Source organism: Rhynchophorus ferrugineus, unplaced genomic scaffold, assembly GCF_030347505.1.
Source record: "Rhynchophorus ferrugineus isolate W39M unplaced genomic scaffold, kcgeb_rfMv2 rfM3, whole genome shotgun sequence".
NCBI lineage: Eukaryota > Metazoa > Arthropoda > Insecta > Coleoptera > Curculionidae > Rhynchophorus > Rhynchophorus ferrugineus.
In genome coordinates, this window is record NW_027472582.1 from 10,501,762 (window position 1) to 10,526,902 (window position 25,141).

General features: G+C 32.4%; 2 protein-coding genes across 4 annotated transcripts in view; one reads left to right on the top strand and one right to left on the bottom strand.

Annotated features, from left to right (window-relative positions):
* LOC143193514 (amidophosphoribosyltransferase) lies at positions 1-3,803 on the top strand. Its single transcript, XM_076399755.1, has 11 exons — positions 1-289; positions 348-488; positions 541-664; positions 1,956-2,146; positions 2,202-2,260; positions 2,317-2,585; positions 2,643-2,762; positions 2,837-2,942; positions 3,006-3,132; positions 3,216-3,325; positions 3,403-3,803. Exons 1-11 carry the CDS (start codon positions 117-119, stop codon positions 3,549-3,551), a joined length of 1,569 nt encoding a protein of 522 aa, XP_076255870.1. The 5' UTR covers positions 1-116; the 3' UTR covers positions 3,552-3,803.
* Positions 3,665-25,141, bottom strand: part of LOC143193513 (capsular polysaccharide phosphotransferase fcs1) — a 27,096-nt gene continuing 5,619 nt past the window's right edge. Inside the window, exons 5-11 of one of the 3 annotated variants that reach the window (XM_076399753.1) lie at positions 17,652-17,880; positions 12,725-12,879; positions 10,611-10,793; positions 7,149-7,290; positions 6,895-7,085; positions 5,116-5,299; positions 3,665-5,050 (exon numbers count right to left, since the gene is read on the bottom strand). In XM_076399753.1, coding sequence (XP_076255868.1) covers positions 5,036-5,050; positions 5,116-5,299; positions 6,895-7,085; positions 7,149-7,290; positions 10,611-10,793; positions 12,725-12,879; positions 17,652-17,880 — 1,099 coding nt within the window. In that variant the 3' untranslated portion in view covers positions 3,665-5,035. Of the gene's footprint in view, positions 5,300-6,894; positions 7,086-7,148; positions 7,291-10,610; positions 10,794-12,724; positions 12,880-17,651; positions 17,881-25,141 lie in introns of all 3 variants that reach the window. The other 2 variants (XM_076399752.1, XM_076399754.1) reach the window with 2 other exon arrangements.

Sequence of the window (25,141 nt, forward strand, 5' to 3'; positions counted from 1 at the left end):
TACATTTGCGCGTGTTGCTTTATCGCCACGCTTTGCGCCAAACCAACTGTTGAGTATTTAAAACAGTTTCCCACGCATTTTTAAGTTCAGTTTCAAATCACAACACAGACGTGAAAATGAATACCGAGCATAATATCTCCTGGAAAAATAGAAAACTAAACAGAGGAAAAGTGGACAGTGGTCTTACGCACGAATGCGGAGTATTTGCTGCAATTGGAAATGAATCGTGGGAAAACAGCACAGAAATTGCTCAAATTGTTATGATTGGTTTGCAAGCTTTACAACACAGGTAACTTAAATAATAATAAAGTGTGTTTATTTTGTATTATTCATATTTTGCATTAAAGAGGACAAGAATCCACTGGAATTGTTACCAGCGAGGGTCATAATGAATTCAATGTTGAAAAGGGCATGGGTTTAGTCAAGAATGTTTTTACTAATGAAAGTATCTCTCGGCTTACAGGTACTATGGGAATTGGTCATACAAGGTATTATTTAAAATAATGTATTATTCTTGATTTACAACATAAAATGTGTTAGATATTCAACTAGTGCCAAATCTACTGCCATAAATGCACAGCCTTTTGTTGTGCATTCCATGCATGGTTCTCTAGCAGTGGCTCATAATGGTGAATTGGTTAATTCAGCAGCTCTAAGAAAACAGGTAAGTTATCTTAAATAGCGAGCAGTAAAATTCAAAACCATTTAATTACAATTATTTATTGAATTATTAGTAGGAAAATTGAGCAAATATATATTTGAACTTTAAATATTGTCATAATCATGGGTTAAGGTTAAATAGATAATTTGACTTGATTTAAAGATCAATGGAAATTATTTTTTACTGATAAATGATTTGTGATATACGAGTATTATACTCGTGGGTAATGTATTTATAGATGATTTTGTTTTTTAATTTATTTTTTATTTATTAGCTCTTTAAACGTATATTTTACGTTTCTTAAAGAATTTACTTTTATTTTTTTAAATAAATTATGTTTTATCAATAAATTATGTATACCAATGTGATCTAAAAATAACAAAACGTAAAAATAGTGTTGCGTTGTTTGCGAGTATATTCTTTTGGTTTCGCGACTTCTTCAACAATTCCTCAAATTCACTCAAATTCACATTTTTAATCATTTCTCAACTCTCCTATTCGCGATTTTATTCCATTGGGCATCTTCGAATTTTTAATAACTAAATTGGAAAAATTATTTTTTATGTTTTTTGAATGTAGTATTCATGCGTAACTCTAATTTTCTTCATGTTTCAAGCAATACATAGATTTCGCGTTTGGTAAAATTGTTTGGGCTTTTGAGGTAATTTATGGTTTCTTCTTAACTATCGTTCGATCAATACTCTAATATGTGGTAGTTTGGTAGTAAGTTTAGTAGGTAAGACGGCGGGTTATTGTTTTCTATTTAGGCATTTTAAGCAAAGAAGTAAGTCGCACATCAAAAAATGAAAATGGATTTAATCGGAAAACGAGATTTAAAGTTCAGAAGCGCTGAATTGAATTGACTTTTTTAGGATGCTGCTAAGTTTTTTTTGTTTAAGTATATAATGATGTTCTATAGACATTTGAAGTACTTGTGTGCCTTTGAATTTAAAAGTTTGGACGTAGTGTTAAGGCTTTGGCTACTAGGATTTTTTGTTGTTATTGCATTATTCTCTTTAAACGAATGAGATAAATGTTCGATGAATATTCGGAAATCTCGAATATTGCAGAATGTTCTACGCATTAAAATCGCCGAATGAAAATTTTTGTTAAACTCTTCTACGGGCGGGCGCGATCCACTTCACATCGGTTGATTTTCTAAAAGCTAACTTGATTGCGCCTCTGGGATATATTGCCTTAAATTGTTATTTAAAATACTTTGTACCAACTGCTATCATGTGGACTATTGGTTTATATTAGTATAATAAAATAATTATATGACTGGTTTTTATAGGTTTTGGATAGAGGTGTAGGATTATCCACACATTCTGACAGTGAGCTGATAACTCAAGCTTTATGCCTGATACCTCCTGAGGGTGAGGTAAATGGACCTGATTGGCCTGCAAGAATACGGCACCTGATGCAGTTAGCGCCACTTAGCTATTCTTTGGTTATTATGTTAAAAGATAAAATATATGCAGTCAGGTATAATAGAAACGTTAACTGTTTAACAGCGATAATATTAATTAATCATTTTCAGAGATCCTTACGGCAATCGTCCATTATGTCTCGGTAAAATTTTAGCATCAACTAACGAAAGTAAGAATCAATAAAAAATTAAGTCTTGAAGTAATTAATTTATTATTCTTTGACAGTGGTGAATGGTTACTCCGACGTGATAGTTAATCGGATCAACGATATGGAGAAACCCGCCGATGGATGGGTAGTAGCGTCTGAATCATGCGCCTTTATGAAGATCACCAGCTACAGCAGGGAAATTTTACCTGGTGAAATTTTAGAACTGACAAAAAAGGGTCCTAGGACAGTGGATGTTATACCGACACCGGAGGGGAGGAATTTGGCTTTTTGTATATTTGAGTATGTGTATTTTGCAAGACCAACGAGTATATTTGAAGGCCAAGAGGTACACAGCGCTGTAGAAAATTAATTAACTAAATTATTTATGTAATTTGCCTTATAGGTATATAATGTACGAGTCCATTGCGGTAGGCAACTTGCTTTGGAACATCCTGTTGAAGCTGATATTGTGGGTTCTGTTCCAGAATCAGGTAATGCTGCCGCTTTTGGATACTCCCTTGAGGTAACTATTTTCATGTTCTTTTTGGAAATATAATTAAAAATTTTTGTGCAATAGTGTAAATATATAATTTCCAGTCAAAGATTCCTCAAGGAGAGTTACTGGCTAAGAACAGCTATGTTGGCAGAACATTCATTCAACCTAGCAATAGATTAAGACAAATGAATGTTGCCCTAAAATTTAGTGAGTACTATGATTAGTTAGCACATTTAATTTGTACGACTTATAATTTTTATTGATTTATAGGTCCTATACAAACGAATGTTAAAGGTAAGAGAGTTATTCTTATCGATGACTCCATTGTCAGAGGGAATACAGTAGGACCCATAATCAAATTATTGCGCAAAGCTGGAGCTCGTGAAGTCCACATCAGGTAAACGAACTCATAAAATACCCCTGTAATAATAATAATCTTTAAATATCAGTAAAATATTAATGATACATTTTTGGTTATAGAATTGCTAGCCCCCCCTTAAAATATCCATGCTATATGGGTATAAACATACCTACCAGAGAAGAACTCATTGCCAATGCTAAAGATTTTGAAGATATTGCATTGAAAGTCGGTAAGTTATATTTTCTTTTGGTAACTTTCTAACCTGGTTTCGAAGCTATTTTAATATTTGATTTTATATGTTAATAGGTGCGGATAGTTTATATTATTTGAGCGTAGAGGGTCTTAAGAGGGCAGTTCAAAAAGATCTTAAAATAACTGATAGAAAAAATGGACATTGCGCCGCATGTCTAACAGGGGACTATCCAGGTGGTCTTCCAGAAGAATTGGAGTGGTGATTGGAGAAAGTAGCTTGAATCTCTATAATGTTGGTGAAATAAGGTCGGCTCTTTATGGATTTGAATAGTAGATCTGTTATTTTTGGTGATACAAATGAAGGCTATCTCTATATTTCGGTTAATTATTTAAAAATATATTTATTAGAAATTATTGTCATAGGTATAACATTCTCTATTAATTAAATAATACACATCATTTTTTATTACTTAATTTAAAAATGGTATATAAATATACTATACAATTTATATAAATTTGTTAGTTTTATTTCTTAAAATATAATGAACATATTAGACATTGAAATACTTCTAAAAAAGGAATAAGGATTCAATGGTGGTGTTAACTTAACGCAATTAATGAATTAATTGAATGATTACTAAAAAAATTAAAAAATTAATATTAATTCACAGGCCGGTATTAATACAAGACAACAAAATTGTCATCATCAAAATCACCTAGTTTGGTCTCAAAATTAAGAGAGTATTGTTTAGCTTGAGAGCATCTTTATTAATTTCGCTGTGGTATAGGAAATAAAATTGATTATATTCACATTTAGTTTAAACGAGATATACCAATTGAATATAATCCTTATATATACTGAGATTATAAACAATTCATATGTAAAGATTAGTTTAGTATAGTATATATAAATAAATAGTCTTTAACATGTGTAATTTCATGTGTATATAAGGGGGTATTTTAGTTTAGATATTTTTTTGCCATTGGTCAGAACGTTTCAATTTTTGAAAACTGTTAAGGTGATTTTTTAAGGTATTCTTTTGATAAACCTTTGTTTCACCTCAATTTAAGCTTTGAAATTAATATGGAAATTTATCATCAGAAAAATTTTGTGGATGACTTAAGAAAAAGTAAATCCTTAGAAAAACATGATAACATATATTGAAAACTATGCTCGTTCAGAGCTTTCTCAACTCTCCGTATTCGTTAGAATTAGTCCATGACAACTTTTTCCTGTTCTCGAGAATGAGGGATCTAAAAAGAACAATATAATCGCCGATGATGTAGAAGAGATAAAAAATATCTTCTCATGGAGTATTGGATGGTATCAAAGTTGAATACAAGATTTTTTAGGACTCGTTTATTTTCTTATATTGCAAAAAAAATTAAAAATGTAAGGCTTGCGGTCGTATCAAAAGCGACTGTTAAAATCGAGCTCAACAACATAGCTAAGCTATACGTCTTTAAACTAGAATACCCACTTATTAGAATACGCGTTATTAAAATACGGATAGCAGTAATTCTTCTATGGGTAAACCCTATTGGCTAGGACCGAGCGTCTTATTTGAATATTTCTAGTTATTTAACAATTATGTTCCAGTCTTTTTACGTCACTTGTCATATATGTTAAACGGCAAACTACTAGTAATAAATTAATCTAGGTTGTAAATACCGACTAGAACAAACGGTTGTTATCACAAAATTATGAATACTCGTTTCATGTCTTTACTACCTTGGTCACGTTAATTTACGCACTAAGCACCTTAAACAAAACAAATAAAAACACGGTAGTAAAAGTACCGTCAATATTAACAGACATATTATTACTATGACGTTCTTTTGCTGTGTATCTTCCACCATCGGACTCATGGTAGGCGGGTGCGGCTCTGAAACTTCGAAGGCACTTACTTGCGGAAATTGCGACAGGTAGAAATTTTGTAGCAGTTCCTCTACGGCCTTGTTTTCTTTAGGCTTAGCGTCATCTAAGTCGTCGTTAATACATACAAACTTTCTGAGAAAAAAAAACATGTGTTCACTAGTGTTTGAGTAGTTTTTATCTCGACTTAAAATGCAAATAATCTATTATATTACTATGATAATCGAAATAAGGAATGACTGAATGAATATAGGCTTATAATTTTAATATATATATATTAAAATTTTAAGCTGTATTGTGAAGAATCGGTAGAATGTAATTTATTCAAAGTATTGCCTATCGATATACCACATACCACTTTTTCTCATATGTCAGGCAATTTACGGCTTTAATCTCGAAAGAACAATGTATCCTTTAAGGATATCTATGAATTGACCCATTTTTTGATATCTTCATAAGTGAAGCGCTGCTCTGACTAGTCACGACTGATATGTCGGAACAAGTAGTAATCAGATGAAGGTCTGGAGAATACGGCGGCCATCAGTTTCCATTTTAATGTTTCCAAGAATGTTCTCACCGGTTTTGCACCATGTGGTCGAGCATTATCATACTGAAGAATAACATTGTTGTGTTTTTGCTCGTATTCCGGCCGTTTTTCGCGCAGTGCTCGGGCCAAATGCATCAATTGTAGTCGATATCGATCCCCATTGTTAGTGTCATCGAGTAACGCAATAAATTCAATTTTTTTGGCTGTCCAGAACTCTGTTTGCTTCGGTGTTAAAATCATCACTTTTAAAACGTCGAAACCAGTATTCACATGTTGAAATCGATGGAGCATGGTTGATATAAGCTTCGTGCAGAATTTGATGAACTTAGCAGTCTTCTTCTTCAAATTAAAGAAAAATCTTTTCATCAACATTCGACGAAATGAGTTGGTTACAAATGTACTGAATGTAATAAATTTTTTGTGTCGTTTGTAAGATCCAGTTAACTTGGACAATGTGACAATGACATTACCTAATAGAAAAAGTCTGGTGACGTTCGGTGTGTGACATTGTTTTCTTAAAATCACATGTTGCTCATATTTTTATTATTCTGTTGGGTACAAAATAAATCGGTGTTGGTTCCCACATTATTGTTCGTAGTTCTTTATTGTTAACATAGATATTAACTCAAAATTGAGCCTGGTTGGTAAATATGGTTTTTCAAAATTGGCGTCCTTTTTAAATGTGTGAAGGGTCTACACTCGATTTGATTCAGTGGTATTAGTTTGTTTTTGACGTAGTTATCACTAACGAACAGTTATTTTGATGTTAATGTTGAGTTATTTTTAGGTATCCTATTAAATAATTTTTGTTTTTTATAGAAAGGTGTATTTGTTGTCACAATTTTATCTTTTATGACAAATTTCAACACATATAATCACAATTACTCAAAATACTTAAAACAAATCATCGTTAAAATCGTTGAATTAAATTATGAATTGTTTCAATGCTCATTTTATTACCTAGATTTAGTTCCAACTGACTTCGGACCATTTTCACACCTCAACAATTATCTCGTTGAAATTTAAGGATCTTTGGAATAAGCCTATTCAAGTTAGGTGAAATTATACTGGGAAGTAAATTTTGCAACTGTAAATACGTTTTACGTTTTCGAAACAGATGAAAGGATTTATTTAAGCCTTACATTTAAAATTAATATAAATTAGTTAATTGTAATATACTTACGTCATTTTAGACGATAGTTTCTTGAGTTGTGCCCGTACTTTGGAGACGTTCGACATCAATCTCTCCATCGTGGAGTATAGACTCTCTGATTTCTTGGTGACCTCGAACTTATATTTAGGCAAAGAGTTCATTTTATCAACAATATAATTACGTAATAATGCGCAGTTATTGATCCAATCCCTAGAAAGTGCCTGAAAATAACGATAGGAAATCAGTACGATCAAATAAAATCGGTTAACAACACGAAAACTTACGCTCTTGTCCTGATACGCTGAATCGTTGTCGGTGGAATTACATTGATTTACTTTTGAATCGAATTCCTCCTTTGTTTTGGTATCTGGCGGCGATTTATTGATTTTTATTAGGAACTCGGTAAGCTCGGCTTGCGTCCAGGTTCTGGAAAAGTCATTTTTTTATTCGTAGGAAATTCTGAACATCAATTTACTCGCTGTATGAATCAATAAAACAAAGCCAATAACACCCGTCCAATAAAACAGCCAATCTACGTCAAAGTTATGTTAGCAGTGTTGCCGCATCAAATTGGTCTTTTGGTTTGCAACGTTTGCTGATTTATGACCCTTAACTATTATCACTAACATTTCAAGGAATTTTGTAGAAATTTGACAACATGATTGACGCAAGATAACCATGCATAAAGACGAGTTCTCCAGAATTCTTACAAATTATGGTCGGAATATTGTTTTAACTTCGCCTCTAACGTATTCCCTCGATATCGAAAAAATATAGTTATGGATCGGTATTGTCAAAAAAGCTATTAACACTTTTAATCTGAAAAGATATATGAGGACATTCCATCTAGGTGTGTATCTATATAATTTTTATTTTAATCTTGCAAATTGGACTCAATTCTATATGAAATTCATTATATTTTCGGCATAGTTCACCCTATAAAAGTAAAAATACAAACAAATATGACTTGCTTGAAAAGATTTTCAAGGTTGGAGGTTTCTATTTTGGTAAAAATATTACCACTCCTAAATTTGAGCGTTATCAATCAATAATTCATAAGAATATATCAAATGGTGAGAGGTGAGAGTTAATAATTGCAACCAAACTAGCTGCTGAAATTTCAATGGATGCTATGTTGGACGAAACTCCAGCTGATTTAAGTAGTGGTAATTTGAAAAGACTATATTTATTGACACCTAAAGGTTTATATAATATTCAGCAAGAAAACCAGTTGGATTCTACAGGTACAAAACATAAAAGTGACGCTATAAGTATTGAAGCATGGGTAAATGAGGTCAAAATACACTATGTGTGTTATTATATCAGCTACAGTCTGTTTCTGGATATCTGTCCTACCTTAAAGGAACAATATTTTATGTTAATCCTAATAAATGAAGGACAATATCAAATGTTAAACGAATATAGCGATGATATATATACGTATATATTTTACACACAGTGACGTTTTAGGTTAATTTTTGGATTCGATAATATATATCATATATATTCTTTAAGTATACAAATAATTTACAAGAACTATAACTTTGATTTGTTATCGTAATGTTTATATATCGACAAATAATTACATATTGTATTATTTCCTTTTCGGAATTATTTTAAAAAGAAAGATGTATATAAGGAGATGAAAAATGTACCAAAAATTTTTAACTTTAGTTTGAACAGAAATATTAGGTTAATTTATGTTAATTCTAGATAATTTATTGGATTTATATTGTATTCTTCAAAACGACGTATAATTCTCAACAACTGGCAACGCTGCAAATGGAAATTCTAGTTCGCATGCGGGGATTCTCCAGAACTAGACTGCTGTAATTTTATGGACATTCGAGTGTTGGCTATCTTTTAAATATCGATATATCATTTTCGGTATTTTAAAAAATGTATCGATAATTTTTAAATATTTTAAAAATTAGTGCTACATTTAATGAACTTTTAAGTACTTTTTTTTGAAAAAATATCGATATATAGGCCAACAACATCGGTATTTTACTGATACTTTTCTAGAGTTACAGTATTCAAGGTGACAGAATGCTCCTCCTAGTACTGGGATGGTCGCTGGTTGTAAATTAATGTTTATGATTGTTTATAATTATGATTGATCTGAAGCAAGAATGTATTACCAGGCCGGGTAAGACCGGATATCTTCAGGGATGTTCATACAGCTAGATTACGCGTTAAGTAAATTCAATCATTAAAAAGTCTCTGAGGTTGACGTGACTAAAATCCACACACGGATATAGATAATACACGTGTGACTAATTATTTTCCGAAATGAATGATATTAAACATTCACTTAGCAACGGTTTGCCAAATGACTACAATTGAGTGTACATACTTGTAAAATTAACAAAGCATCGGCCTAAGTTACTTTTCTGTTACAATTTGCAACAGTATAAATCGCATTAATTTTCTTTCATTTAAGAAAATACAAAACTATTGATACTAATGTAACTATACCGAATGTAAATTCCTCGCTGCAAAGAAAACTATTGATGATATTGTTTATTTTATTTTTTCCTAATTAATCAATAAATCGAGATAGTTTGACAGCACGTCGTGACCTCGGAAATATTTTTTTTGTTTAGAAAAAGTGGCACACAGATGAGTACCGGTCCGCTATCTCTGATGTAACTTAATAAATACAGGAACTATTATTTAAAAAATTGATAAACAACGTTTATAGGTTATTTTATCTGTTGGTAATTTCGCGGAGATTTATCAGGCCTACGATAGATGGTGTTACAATGATTAAATCGCTTCAGATACATTTGTAACAAGCTTTATGTTGGCAGACTTTTCAGTATGTGCCTAATACTTTTTTCGACAAGTTGAATGTTTGAATTTGTATCGAGTAAATTTCATTTGCAGGAAGCTTTACTTTATGGAAGGCTGTGTGTCTTATGGTAACCTTACTCCATCAATTTCAACAAGTAAGAAGCCAAGAGTCACTGAAAGACAAAAGCAAAATGGGAAAGGTAAAAAAAGAGGATCCATTGCGGTAATTCAAAAAAAAAACCACTGGTCATGCATCAACATCAAATCCGAATATTGATGGCTCCAAGCTAATGTTGTGATAGAGCTATACTGTGAGTTGCTAAACCTTAATGAAACCATTAATGGGGATGGCTATCGACTACAATTGATGCGTTTGAGCTGAGAATTGTAGACAAAGACAGAGAAGACATGAAGACTTCCATTCTTATGATAGCCTCATCAAAAGATACCTAGTTGGATGGGAAAAAGTATCGGCCATTGATGAACAATATTTTGAATAAAATACATTGTACGGATTTTCCATAATAAAGCTACAATTTCAATAAAGTTTTCAGCAATTTTTTTGCGTCAAATTTAGTGTATAATTAAAAGTACTTTTAGAAATAAAACAGAAGTCTCCCAATATGGAAGCATGAATTCTAGTAAAAAGAAATAGAAGTCTAACGAAAAAGACTTTCACTACTATTGCCTATAAAGATTTAACCACAATATCAACGATGGTTTGATTGGACACTTAATTTATATATATTTAATAGACAATATAATTCTGCCACTAAAAACAATAGTGAAAACATTTTTAAGAAAAAAGTCAACGCTATTCTTGTATATCTTAAATTTATATAAAATATACTATTTTATAATATACATTAACTAAGATATTAATTAATTCCGATTCTAACTTTACTTCAATTATATCGTTTATCGTTCTTAATAGTAACAAGACTACTAACCCTGATTTGTCTGTGTCGAATTCGTTGAAAACGTCATCCATGGTGTGATTATTGTCCTTCTCGTTTGTCAGGAATGAGTAATACACGAATCCAAACTGTATATCGTCCACAGCTCTAAATCTGTTACTCTCGGTATGTTTAAACTCCTCTTCATATACTTTTTCTAGTTTATTCATAATGTCCCTAAAAAGCATGTATAATCAACAACCGGTTAATATGACAGACAAGAAGCTAGTCGCATCTACTAATCCTCAATTGTATAAATAACTCGTTTTAGCTTTTAATTTTAGTAAGTACAAATGAATGGTGACACGTGGCTCTACTTATAACCAAACTTTTCAGTGTCATTTCAAAACAGACTTTACTGCTAGATTAATATTTTAGCGATTAAAATATTATACAAATTTCTGTATTGAAAAACAAAAGTAGGTTGAATATTTGAGTTGATATTATTTCTTTAACTATGAGTTAATTAAAATAAAACAAAACATAAATATTTGAAGATAATTGTATAAATCTGTCAAAAGTTTCAGGTTCAAGTGCTAGTAATTTCTCTTAATGATATTTGTTTCTAATGTGTAATGATAAATATATTTATGAACGAAAAACATTCAATAAAAGATAAATTGAAAAAGTATTATTCACAGTCAAAGGTATTAAGAAATGAATTTAATGAATATGTTTAGTAATCTGAGTTGAAATACAATATCTGTATATCGAAAACTTTTTCACTTTAATTTGTTGGCTTTCTATTGTATAATGATTACTTCGTCTCTTACTATGACCACACTACATGTTACAAAATAAGTCCAACTAAAGGAATTTGTAAAAAAGTGTAATTTTTATTAGTGCTTAGGTAACTATAGCCCGTTCAATGAAACAATTTCATAGTTAACGTCGAATATATTGTCAATTGGAGTTTGTAATAATGTAAAATTGGTTTTAAACTTGGAGCAGATTTTTCCATCTCATTTTATCCTAATTAAAAAGAGATAGAATTGCTGTCTGATTCGTCGGAACATGTAACCGAATCAGTCTATAAAATTTGATTTGGGTTGGTACTGGTGGGCCATGTTGCCAAATGTATACAAAATTCTTCAAAACATTAGTGATAGTAGTTATAAAAAGGAAAATGTAAAACAAAATTCAAATTTGATGTGGCAGCATTCCGACGTACGGACGTCATAAATTTTGATGACTGGCATTAGCTATTTTATTGGACGGTGCTATATATGAAATTTTAATTATATTGTTTAATTTTAGAACAAACCTCATATATAAATGATGATATTATAATTATTATTATGTTATTAGATCTTTTAAAATATTTTCCAGTGACGTCCAAGCCACAATAAGTGCCACAAAAGGACAACAACATAACTTAAAACAAATAAAGGAGTAAGACAGGAAGATGTTCCCTTAGCCATATTTTCAATCACATTTCATAGACAGATAAGTTCTTTAAGTATATTTTCATAGATAAATATACTTAAAGAACGTTAGGTAGTGGACAAAAAATTAGGACTAAGAAAGGACAAAGAAAAAACAAAATGAGAATTGAGAATAAGAAAAAACAGGGATTAGAACATATAAATAAGTTTTGAATATTTTGAAGTTATGACAGGAGCAGAAAGATTAACAAGACTTATATTGATGGATGTTGAAACAAGACAAGGATAGAAAGAAATATATGAACTACTATATTAGAATCAACAAAATCAGTCGAGAAGGAATTCAAAATAAGAATGACTTTATGTTATACCAATGGAAGGAGATATACAAATTGAAACAATAATAAAAATAAAGTAACAGAGAGTAAAATTCTTGAGATATTACAATAATATTTACAACGGGGCGAATGTTAGCAGAAAAAGGATAAACAAAATCGAGATAGATGAAGTGACATATAGTTTGTTGGAGATGGGAAAAGAGGATGGTGAAATAAGGAAATAAAAAAGACAGGAGAGATCTACTCCGAAGGATTTAAGAAGCTTCATTATGTAAAGCCATTCATTCATTCATTTTTAGGCCAAAATTGTTAAAAAACAGCTTCCGAGTTTCCACTAATAGGCACGACCAGATTCTTGTGTTTATAAAGGAAGTATATGCCTTACCTGTCAATCATTATAGGTGCGTGAGCGGCCACTTTGCGATCTTTAAATCCGTATCTTATGTTTAACAGTCGTTGACTATGCAAGAGGGAAGCTCCGTAGCCGTCTAAACTGGCAGTTTTTATTTTTGTTCTGTCATAAGCCGGAACCGTATGATTCTTTAAAAAAAATATTAGCTGTTTTCAAGTATCGTACATAAAAAAAAATTGTTTTGATTAAAATCGGATCTTTTATCTACATTCCTAACGTGTTTGGTCAGGTGATAATATTTCATTCAGATTCTTTCTGAAAAACACCAAATATTCTGAATCATGCCATTTGGAGATATCGCAGATGTTTGACACGTCACTAATGATAAATAAAACGCTCAGATGTGGGTATAAACAAATATAAGCATCTTATGATTTACGTTTAAGTGTAATATAACGTACATGCTATCAGAACCGAAATCATTAGTTAAGATTAATATTATATATGCGTTATGCATATCTTTTTGTCAAGATAATGCATTTTCTTACGTAGCATTGGTTCTTCGCGATTTTTTAAATCAACATTCTAACAGGTCAATTGAAAAGTCCCCGGCCAACCATAGTAAAACACATTTCTTTGGCAAAATTAGTTTTTTTATTCAACAAAATTCACTTCAAGGGTGATACACTGATTATAGCGACCGTCCAACTTTTCGATACCATTTTTGTAGTACGAGTTGTCCTTTGCTTCAAAATAGGCCTCAGTTTCGGCGATCACCTCTTCATTCGACGAAAAATCTTCCCAACGAGCATTCTTTTGAGATCTGAAAACAGGAAATAGTCGCTGAGAGCCAGATCTGGAGATCATCGTTTTCACTGGCTTATAACACGGTGCATTGTGTTGGTGAAGCAGCACTTTCTTTTTCTTCAAATGCGGCCGTTTTTTCGGCGATTGCGTCCTTCAAACAGTTCAATAACGCTATGCAATAGTCGCTGTTGACGGTTCTTCCTTTTTCAAGGTAGTCAATGATAATTATTCCATGCGCATCCCAAAATACAGACGCCATAACCTTGCCAGCCGACTGTTGCGTTTTCTCACGCTCTGAAGCAGGTTTTGGAGCATTGTCACATATCGATGCAAAAACTCAGGTTATTACGCTTGATCATCTTGAAACACTGCTCCGAATCATCAGCTCGTCGTTGTTTTTGATCAAAAGTGAGCTCACGCGACACCCACTTTGCACACAGCTTTCTCATACCCAAATATTCGTGAATGATACACACGTTCAGTTGATATCTTTAGAGCGTCTGCTATTTCATTCAATTTCAACTTACGGTCATTCAAAATCATTTTGTGGATTTTTTAAATGTTTTCGTCGGTAACAAACTGTTTTGGGCGTCCATTGCGTTCACCGTCTTTGATGCTCATTTCATCACGTCTAAACTTAACATACCAATCCTTGATAGTTGATTTTCCTGGGACAGTGTCCGGAGACTCGGCATTAAGTCAAGTTTAAAAAAGTAATATTTTATCAATACACATATAGCAGAAGTTACTTTACTCTATGCTATAATTCACAAACTAATGGTCCGACAGCTCTCAAATTTATACACGCACCTCTTGAGGCTTCGGGCTAACTAAAAACGTATGGATTTAATTCTAGTAGCGCCATCTATGTATCAGGCCGGGAACTTTTCGATTTACATGTTATCTAATGCTAAACTATCCTATTTGCCTGACTTAGTTCCGTTGATCTAAGCTGAAAGAAACGCTTCGAGTCAACACCGTCAACTAAAGATAATGGAAAGCCATTTCGGAAATTGGATTGAATCTAAGATTAGAAAAAGGCTGGCATGAATAGTGTACTGTTCCAGGGGCTAAATAAATTCTGAAATACATCTTTGTTATATGACAGTCGAAAAAGTCATCAATCAAGATAAGTAGTAATCATAAAGTATATATAGAGGTTTTACTTAAATAGACGAAAGCGAGGAAACGTTTTGCGCGGTCCGAGACAACTTTTTTGATTGGTTCATTCGAATTGGCCTACTGGCATTTGATTGGCTCATTTCTATAATGCGATTGTCTGTTTCAGTTGGTTTATGATGCCATTTTTGTGTGTCTGATATAAGATACGATCGGCATTTTTATGTCTTAAATATAATTTATTATATGATTGTAATGTACCTTCATTCTCAAAAGTGTTCTGTATCCAGTGTATGTGCGGAAATAAAAAATCCAGACGTCGTTTTCCTTGGAAGAAAGAACCCAAGTTAGCTAGATTAAGGATGTCTGTGTGTGTGACTTAGTATTGCTTTTACCTGATACGTACACAATTATTTATATAAAGCATTTGTTGCATATATTTGGTTATTTACAGGAATACAACAGAAGAAATCATGAAAATATTATCCACATTTTAAAACCAACATGGGTCCAAATTAGGTGGTTGTAAAATTACATTGAAGGTAAATAAGGTTAAAAACCTAATTATTTTAGTATGTATTACTTTTCGTATGTTTTCTCTATTCTGACGTCTATTGTACAGTTTAACGGTTTTAACTATACATTCCACAATTTTAACAATAACATTGTCAAAATAAATATAACTTGCCACAATACATTTTCGTATTGAACAAGTAAGTAAAATATTAATAGACACAGTCTTTCAGCTGTGCTGCTCTGCTTTCAGTATGAGGGAACAAAAAGATAGAAACTTTAATACATCTTCTTTAAATTGATAGCACTAAAGAAATATGAAAAAGGGAAAAAGCGCTATAGACTATTTTGATTATAGTTGTCAGGAGATATGTTATGGTTCCAATTAGACTGCAGCCTTTTATATTCACGTTTAATTAATTTTTATTGATGTATTTATTTCACTATTTTTTATTTATATACAATCACTACATAGTATAAAACAAAGTCGCCTTTTCTGTCCCTATATCCCTATGTGCGCTTAAATCTTTAAAACAACGCAACGGATTTTGATGCGGTTTTTTTCAATAGATAGAGTGATTCAAGAGGAAGGTTTATATGTATAATACATGCATAATATACTAAGGCAACATTGCTAATTTTAGAGGTTTCTAACGTGATGTCGTAAATTAACCTATTTTTTTAGGCTTATTTAGCAATTAGCAAAAACGCTGCCTAACCCTACGAGTTAGATCAAATTAATGTACTACAGTATTGTACACCATAAAAAGGTCTACAAAAAAGTCCGCGATGGTATATGTTTATCTTTTAGGGATAACCCACATTAACCATTTTTATTGTTTACTTTTTACGTGAGAAAATGGCTTATTTACGAAGCTATTTTAAGCAATACGGCATTAATCCTTATCGAATTAAGTACCTTAAATACAGTGTGCAATTAATATAGATCAATATGGTTCCTTACAGCATGTAAATTAAACAAATATTTTCGGAGATATTACAAATTTAAAATTTGCGTTTAAAAATGTGTAATGTAATAAAAATTGTATGAATTTAGATATTCCAAAGATAGCAGGAAATCTTCATAGTAAGTATAGGGGAAGAGGAATTGTTTTACTCCAAATTTAATGCGTGCAGGCCAAGGGCAGTAATGAATGAACCAAAAATACTGGATCGATTTTAGTCATGTTTTCATTGAGTGACATAGGCATATATATTTTATGCCCGTGCGAAGTCGGAGCGGGCCGCTATGTTTTTATATACAACGTTCATATTTTTTCTGTAGTGTATTTAATTTAGTATCAGCATTGCACCCGTGCGAAGCCGGGGCAGGTCGCTAGTATTCATTATATATTTATATTTTAACTGTTGATATTTAATAATATTTGTTATTATATGGAATTTTATTTAATAAATTGTTTTAAAAATTACAATTGGGTTTTATTTAAAATTTAATTGGTCAGTATAATGTGACGTCAGAGGTTAGTCGCGTGATGAATATGAATTCCTCCACCAGTGAAATATTGTTTTTACAACCAATGCAATGCAGCGAAATGACGTTCTCAGCGCCTTCCTGCTGAGACCACGCAAAAAAATTTCTTGATTCTATATATTATTCTATGGTAGTGCAGATATTAGTGGAGTTGATGGACGAGATGGAATGGAATATGGAATAAAAAATATTTATTGAGAAAAATGAGCACAGTATATATTTTTTGTACAATTTTTGTCCATGTTTCTGGGGAACATTCCGACACCGTGTCGAAAGATCGGTGTTGGTTGGGCTACAATCCACTTCTTCAGCTTCAGCAGCAGAGCTCTGAGTAGAGTAGCTCGTAAACACAGAAAACTCTTCTTGTTATATGGCAAGCAAAGAAACCGATTCGAAATGGGATTCTCAGTCATTTCGTGTGGTAGACATTTTTCCTTCTTTTGGAAACAGTTGCAACTCATGTTCAGTTAATCTGTGCCTGTGGCTCGGCGAATTTTTTGCTTGGGTACGTTCACCAAAAGTAGGATTGTCAAAAAAGTTCCCCGGCTCCACCTCAAATTTGTGAGTTGGGAGCTAAGGAAAATGAAGAGAGTGTGAAAAATTATCCCAATAAGCCTTTTACCAATTGGTATTATCCCATTCGAGACCTTAATTTATCATAGAAGAAGGCGGAACTTACAGAGTCAATGTTAAGCAATGGAATCATCTACTCAATGAAGTAAGGGTTTCTAAGTAGAAGTTTTTTGAGAAGGAAAAAACAAAGAGCAAAAATAAAAAGGTTCCTTTAGTTTCTTAGTTCAAAATTCGTAACAATTTACTCATTTGAAGTGAGGGCAAAGTTCAAGTTTTTTGTTGTGCAAATAAAATGTGCTGAAATGAAATTTCAATAACCTTAGCCATTATCATCATCATTATCATTTACAAAATCATTACAAATTAATTCCAACCTTCCATTATATTTAGTATAGTATTTTCTTTCGCATTTAGTTGAAATACCTACGCATTATACTGATAATTTACAATGATTACCTTTGAACAATCACCACCGTCATATTGGCATTCCATGTTATTACAAGCCGCATGGCATTTTCCATCTTGCACTTTCGACCAAGGGCACTGCGGCTTACAGTTCGGCACTGGCCAGGCGAAGAACACTTTATATCCGGTTTCTTCGGTATAGAAATCCTCCTGGCTCAATGGCTGGCCCAGAAAGACATCATCGTTAAAGTATATGAACCGTTTGGAGATACCGGGAATTCTGGAAATTGTTTATTTTATTATATTCATAGATATTTATGTAACTACACATATGTATATATGCAGAGCTAGCAAAATATATGATTTATTTCAACTAAAATAGAAATTACAAAATACAGTGAGGTGTTGGGTTATGTAATTTTTTTTATTACTCTTCGTGAGTCCACAATCTGCCCTATTGGCAATAAGAATTTCTTCTGTTTATATTATATATACATGGCCTGTAGAAAATCACTTCATTAAGCAATCTTCTGTATAAAATATTATCTTAATTAATTAGTCTTATTCTAATGCTTATTCTAAACCCTACATATGTCCAGTAATCAGATCAGGTGGTGTTAAACGTTTTAGTCTACGCACTTCACTATCACGTCGCATATTTAGCTGATTAGCGAGTACATTGGGATGCACTGACACTCTTTCGAAGTACTTCACACAAACACGTTGGATTACACTCGTTATAGGTTCTAGAGGAATATCGCGTTGTATCACTTTATTTGAAATATAGTACGGAGCATCAACAATGGCACGCAACACCTTATTTTGGAACCGTTGAATGATGGATATATTAGATTTGCTAGCGGTACCCCATAGTTGAATTCCATATGTCCAAATGGGCTTGAGTATAGACTCATACAGCAATACCTTGTTATCTAATGATAACTTGGATTTGCGCCCAATGAGCCAATACATTTGATATAATTTTAGTCCTAGTTGTTTCCGTTTAGAGAGTATGTGCTTCTTCCAGGTTAGGCGTCGATCTAAATGCATACCAAGATATTTAACATGCTCTGCTTGGGGGAGTTGACGATGATTGATATTTACTGGTGGACATGTTCTTCTACGCAGGGTAAACGTTATGTGCGTGGATTTTGATTCATTGGCTTTAATGCGCCATGTCTTCAACCATAATTGTATTTGCTCCAGGTGGGTTTGTAGGTTTATTGATGCTGTGACTGGAGGGTTATGTAAATAAAATAGAATTAGTCCAGCCCAGCATATTAACAATTTCCTTTCATGCAGCACTATATTTTTAAATGTACTATCAGACAAACAACCGCTTGTTGGGGCATGAATAAAACCTGTTAAAGAAAATAATCTTCCTAGAGGTGCTGATAAGCACAAACTTGTATTGTTATATCGTATGAATACATTTTTTATAATTGGATAGCGTTCAAACATGGTAAATTTTTTGTTTTTTGTCCTTTAAGAAACTGTCTAACATTAACTGGATTTTTGATGTCTGTTGTTGATCACTGTCCCTGTCTTTACTAGTTTTTCATGTTTTTTTTTACCATTAAGCCATGAATTGCAAGATTCTTTTGGTGCTTTTTGGCCACCAACGCATTTTGTAACTAGGGCGGTAGCCCTTCATTTATTTCAGGTGACTCTCCAAGTAATATAATATTGCGTGTATCTTGGATATGAAATTATTTATGATTTTGATGCCTTTTCAATATTTCAAAATAACTTTATTCGATAGAAATAAAAATGAGAATGCAGTAATGTTTTTGAAAGATAAAGTTACCCTTCGTGATAAGTTCGATATATATCGAACTTTTTCTGGTCTAGTCCTACTTTTCCACCCAAAATTCACTTGATAACTGGGGGAAAAGAAGGGGAGGAGAAATGGCAAACCAAAAGTTCGACACTCTCCTTCGAAACCCTAATTTTCAATATCGATATTTTACATTTACAACTATTGATACTGCTTTGAAAAAAATAACGGCCGAAAAATATCGGTAGTAAATCGAAAAATGTAGATCGTTTTTCGCCATCCCTAGTGTTAAATATTTATATCATATCGATGAAAAATCATATATATTATAATATAAAATATAATATAAAATATTATATAAAAGAGCCCATTCCTATGACTAGTAGAAGACGTTGTAATCTAGCTCCAGCACTATTCAAAGGTACTCAGAGGCAGAAATGTAGTATACCTAGTCTGTTCAAAGTTACTTTGTACATACGTGATTTAAATTTGTGACATCAAAACGTCGCAGTGTTGCCGTATCAACTCTGAGTTTTAGTTCAGTTTGGCTTTGACATACAACAAAATTCTAATTGAAATAAAATAATTGAACAAAAATGTAATTAAATATAATTTATTTTAACATTATAGTACATCTAAAAACTACTTTCTACTTATGTAGTCGGTATTATCACAGCCTTCGAAATATTCTACCATCAGCTGGAGTTCATCACTGAGCTAGTGTCGAGGATTATATAGTTATGTTTATGATAGTTAATTTCGCAAAGCACCAAAAGGGCTTTGGCGGGCTGTAAAACAGGATAATTTGGGGATGTTTATGAATCACTTTAAAAAATTACACCTTGTGATAGATAATCGACAAAACCATATTTCCGTCCCAAAAAGCCGAAATATTTTCCAAAAATTCGCCTACCCATAGAAGATGGTATCGCTTCTGATTACGCTACATCAATACATAACTGACAAAATGCAATCCTGAATAAAACAAAGTCGGGCTAACTTTTGGACCCAAGGTGTTTTCGTTACATTAATGGATGTTACACTCAACAAAAATTCACTCAAAGATGCGTATTTGCAGTACTTTGGCTTTTTGTAGTAAACACTAACAAACTATGGGCAACGAAATTGTTTTGTAACACAGAATACAGAATAAAGTTGTATAAGCGGTCAGTGGGTGAAAAAATATACTTTTAATTTTCGGTGATCCACATAATGGAAAGAATAGAAAAATCATGTATATAATTTTTTCCCACAAAACCTGAACGACGAGAAAAGAGAGCGGCTACGCCAAGATCAATATTAGTGTTGGGAACTATCGACTAAAATCGACTATCGTAATTGACTACTTTTTATTATCGACTGTTTCAGTCGCTATTTTTGATTCGACTGATTTCACTACTTTTTACCAGTGACTGATTTTGCTACTAAGAGATCAATTAAAAAGTCTCCGGCCTGATACATATATGGCGCTACTAGAACTAAATCCATATGTTTTGTAGTTAGACCTAACACTCAAAAGATGCGTGTATAAATTTGACAGCTCTCGGATCATTAGTTTGTGAATTATAGCATTTTGAGTGAACCAACTTTTGTTATTGTGAAAAAAATGGATAAAAAGGAATTTTGTGTGATGACAAAATATTGCTGTTGCAGGGAAAACATACAGTAGAAGCAAAAACTTGGTGAAACGCGTGGTGAAATGAGCACAGAAGACGGTGAATGCAGTGGACGCCCAAAAGAGGTTGTTACCGACGAAAACATTAAAAAAATAAACAAAATAGTATACACTATAAAGATCAACTGAACGTGTACATCATATCATTCACGAATATTTGAGTATGAGAATGCTCTGTGCAAAGTGGGTGCCGCGCGAGCTCACTTTTGACCAAAAACAACGACGAGTTGATAATTCGGAGCACTGTTGGAAGATGATCAAGCGCGAGTTTCTACCTCGACATGTGACAATGGATGAAACATGGCTCCATCATTTGACTCCGAAGTCCAATCGACAGTCATCCGAGTGGATTGCACACGATGAACCCGCTCCAAAGCATGGGAAAATGCAACAGTCGGCTGTCAAGGTTATGGCGTCTGTATTTTGGGATGCGCATGGAATAATTTTATTTGACTACATTGAAAAAGGAAAGACCATCAACAGCGACTATTACAAAGCGTTATTGGACCGCTTGAAGGACGAAATCGCCAAAAAAAACGGCAGCATTTGTAGAAAAAGAACATACTGCTTCACCAAGACAATGCCCCGTGTCACAAGTCAGTGAAAACGATGGTAAAAATCCATTAATTGGGCTTCGAATTGCTTCCTCATCCACCGTATTCTCCAGATATGCCCCCAGCGACTATTTCCTGTTCTCAGACCTCAAAAGAATGCTCGCTGGAAAGAAATTTTCGTTGAATGAAGAAGTGATATTATAAGAATGAAGAAGTGATATTATAAGAAGTACTTTGAAGTAAAGGACAAATCGTATTAGAAAAATGGTATCGAAAAGTTGGAGGGTAGCTATAATCAGTGTATCACCCTTAAAGGGAATTATGTTGAATAAAAAAACTAATTTTGCCAAAAAATGTGTTTTACTATGATAGGCAGGTAACTTTTCAATTGATCTGTTAAAGTGAAGTATTTGTTTAAAAAAATAACAGTAAGTTAGTTCATTACAAAATGCTGTATTTCATTTTTTTGTTTTATTTTGCAAATAATTTAAATAATTATAGTCTGAATGAGATAATATAAATATGAATCAGAAAATGAATGCTTATATATGTATCTATTTTTACGCAGAAAACGAAAACTATTATCTTACTTTATACTAATATTATCTTACTTTACAATAAAAAAAAATTATGATTTTAAACACTTTAAATTCTTTAAAACACTTTAAATTCTCAGGGTATAGATAAAGTATTTTTTTAGCAATTTTTAAAATGATTCTAATTGAAATTAAACATAGATTAGTTAAAATAAATAAGTAAAATCTTATAGTTTGAGAAAAATATTGTCATATGTATGACTATTGTTGGATATTTTTTTCTGTGCTGTAATAAGATATCTTGTAAATAACTCCACAGTTAATAATTCCTGATTCAACGCAAAATATTTGATGAAATATCTGACCATATTGAAAATGATCTCTCATACTGAATGCTAACGATATGCTTGTAGGACAAGTTGATGTAGCTGATTTATTAATATTACTATAATATTTTGTATTTGTGACTTTAAAGGTATCTATTTACAAACCTGCACAAATGGGAAAGATATATTTATAAAGTAATAAATTTTTACATGAATAAATATAAAATTGATTGAAATGAATGCTAATCTGCAATCCTGACTGTGAAACATTTATAGATCTTCACAGTTTCACTCAATGTTGGTGTTAGAACTCTACCTTGAACAGTTTTCCCTTTTTTCTAATAGCTTTTGCTCCCAGTTTCATAGACAGTTCAAACATTTTATCACGTGAATATATGCATATTTCAAAAATCAGCCTTTTTTCTAGCCATCAGTGACGTGCAAATGTTGGATTTCATCTTTTATATTTAGATAACGAGATTGCAATAAAGTATTTCACCAATATTATTCTGCAGAATTTCATAAATGTGGACCAACAAAAGATTGTACTATTTGCTAAACAACAATTTGTTTTAGACCATGAAATATATGTTTCTATGTTATTATCTATGTAATTCTCTCACATTAACGTCGACTATTTTTATTACATCTTACGTTAGATATGCTTAGTACAATCTTAACATACAAATTAATTTATTACTATGGCTCCGTTGTACTTGCGTCAATATACAAGCAAAACAAGTGCGGGATAAAAACATAAGTATGTATTTTTTAAATTAAAATTAAATTAGAATATTTTAAAAAGAAATATTGGATAAGCTTGTCAGGCCATCTGACTTCGAGAGCATGGTGTTGTTCTTTTTTGGTTACGTAGCGATTAACTTTGTTTTGGTAGCGTTGTATTAGTATTATATTAGTTGGTTTGGTGCGACCCCATAGATCCAAATTGGATTTATGATTCACTGATAAACCAATCTCTTTGATATTAGGAGTCTGATCTTTTGCTTGTTGTCTAATGTGATGTCCCCACGTTAACCTGCCAGATGGATACGGAGGTATTTTCTGGTTCTGCTTGAGAAATTGAGCATCGCTCAAGTGATATAATTGGGTTTTTGTCATATCGCCGCAATTCAAACATTAAATTAAGTTGCAAACTCATTAAGTTGTATTTTCCAGGCTCCAATCTATTTGTGTATCTCTAACTTATACATTCTCCATAGCATAGGCAGAGATACAGATCCACGAAATATAGAAATACAGAGTGGGGACTGAATCACTGGAGGGACGGAGGTAAAAAGATGACTTTTTCTTTCTTTAGATTTTAGATTTTGTGACAAGTCATTTTCGTTTTTCGTTATTTTAAGGAAATTTGTTGTTATGATGTAATTTTTGTAGCATTTAAGGTAAATATTTTCTTAATGCAAGATAATAAGATGTTTTCCGGGATGTGAAGTTTCAAATAAAATTAATTCTAAAGGATTCTGCTCCAGCAAAGAAACAATTTTTAACAGTAAATAATGATAAACTTCAGTAAACCTCTTATGATCTCCTAGATCAAGTTTTTGAACACGAAGGTCTATACGTTATATTTCAGACTGACCACATAATTTCTGACCCAAATGTGGAAGATTATTGCTTTACCAAGAGTCAATTCCTTTCATTAGTACATTTGAATTGAAATACATAATATGGATATATTCACAGATCATTTCCTTTAAGCTATGGAAAATGAAAATATAGTTATAATTTTAATATTGGGATCAGTAGTGGCTCACTCCATGTTGGAATCTTCAAAAAGATTCAAAAGTACAAATATGATATTTTTTCAAAGTAAATTAAAAGGTTTTAGAAAGAAATCGAGCGGGTCTATGCTAATATTGCCAGAAATAATTTGTTATATATAGTCTATCCAAAGTCTTTGTGCACACGTCATCAAGATGTTTAAAGTATTGCCTGCCGCATATATATATTTGTAAATTCGATTTAAAATCAGACAATATTTTCTATCTCATTTTATTCTAGTTAAAAAGAGACACATTGTGATAAGTTCGAACATGTTACCGAACTAACTTGTCAAAGTCGTCCGGTTGTCAAACGTATGTAAAATTCTTCAAAACAAGACGTTATAAACCGGCAAATGTTTTTTTAATTCTTTGTTTGTTTTGATAAATTTCACCTTCAGTTTTTGATCCTCGAAATTTTCGATACCATTTTTTAGTACGATTGTCCTTTGCATCAAAATAGGCCTCAGTTTCGGCGATCAACTCTTCATTTGACGAAAATTTTTCCCCAGCGAGCACTTTTTTGAGATGGTCGCTGGAGGCCAAATCTGGAGAATACGCTGGATGAGGAAGCAATTCGAAGCCCAATTCATGGATTTTTGCCATCGTTTTCACTGACTTGTGACACGATGAATTGTCTTGGTGAAGCAGCACTTTCTTTTTCTTCAAATGCGGCTGTTTTTGGACGATTTCGTCCTTCAAACGCTCCAATAACACTATGTAATAATCACTGTTGATGATCCTTTCTTTTTGAAGGTAGTCGATGAAAATTATTCCATGCGCATCCCAATATACAGATGCCATAACCTTGCCAGCCGACTTACGTTTGATCATCTTCAAAAACTGCTCCAAATCATCAACTCCTCGTTTTTTTTGGTAAAAAGTGAGCTCG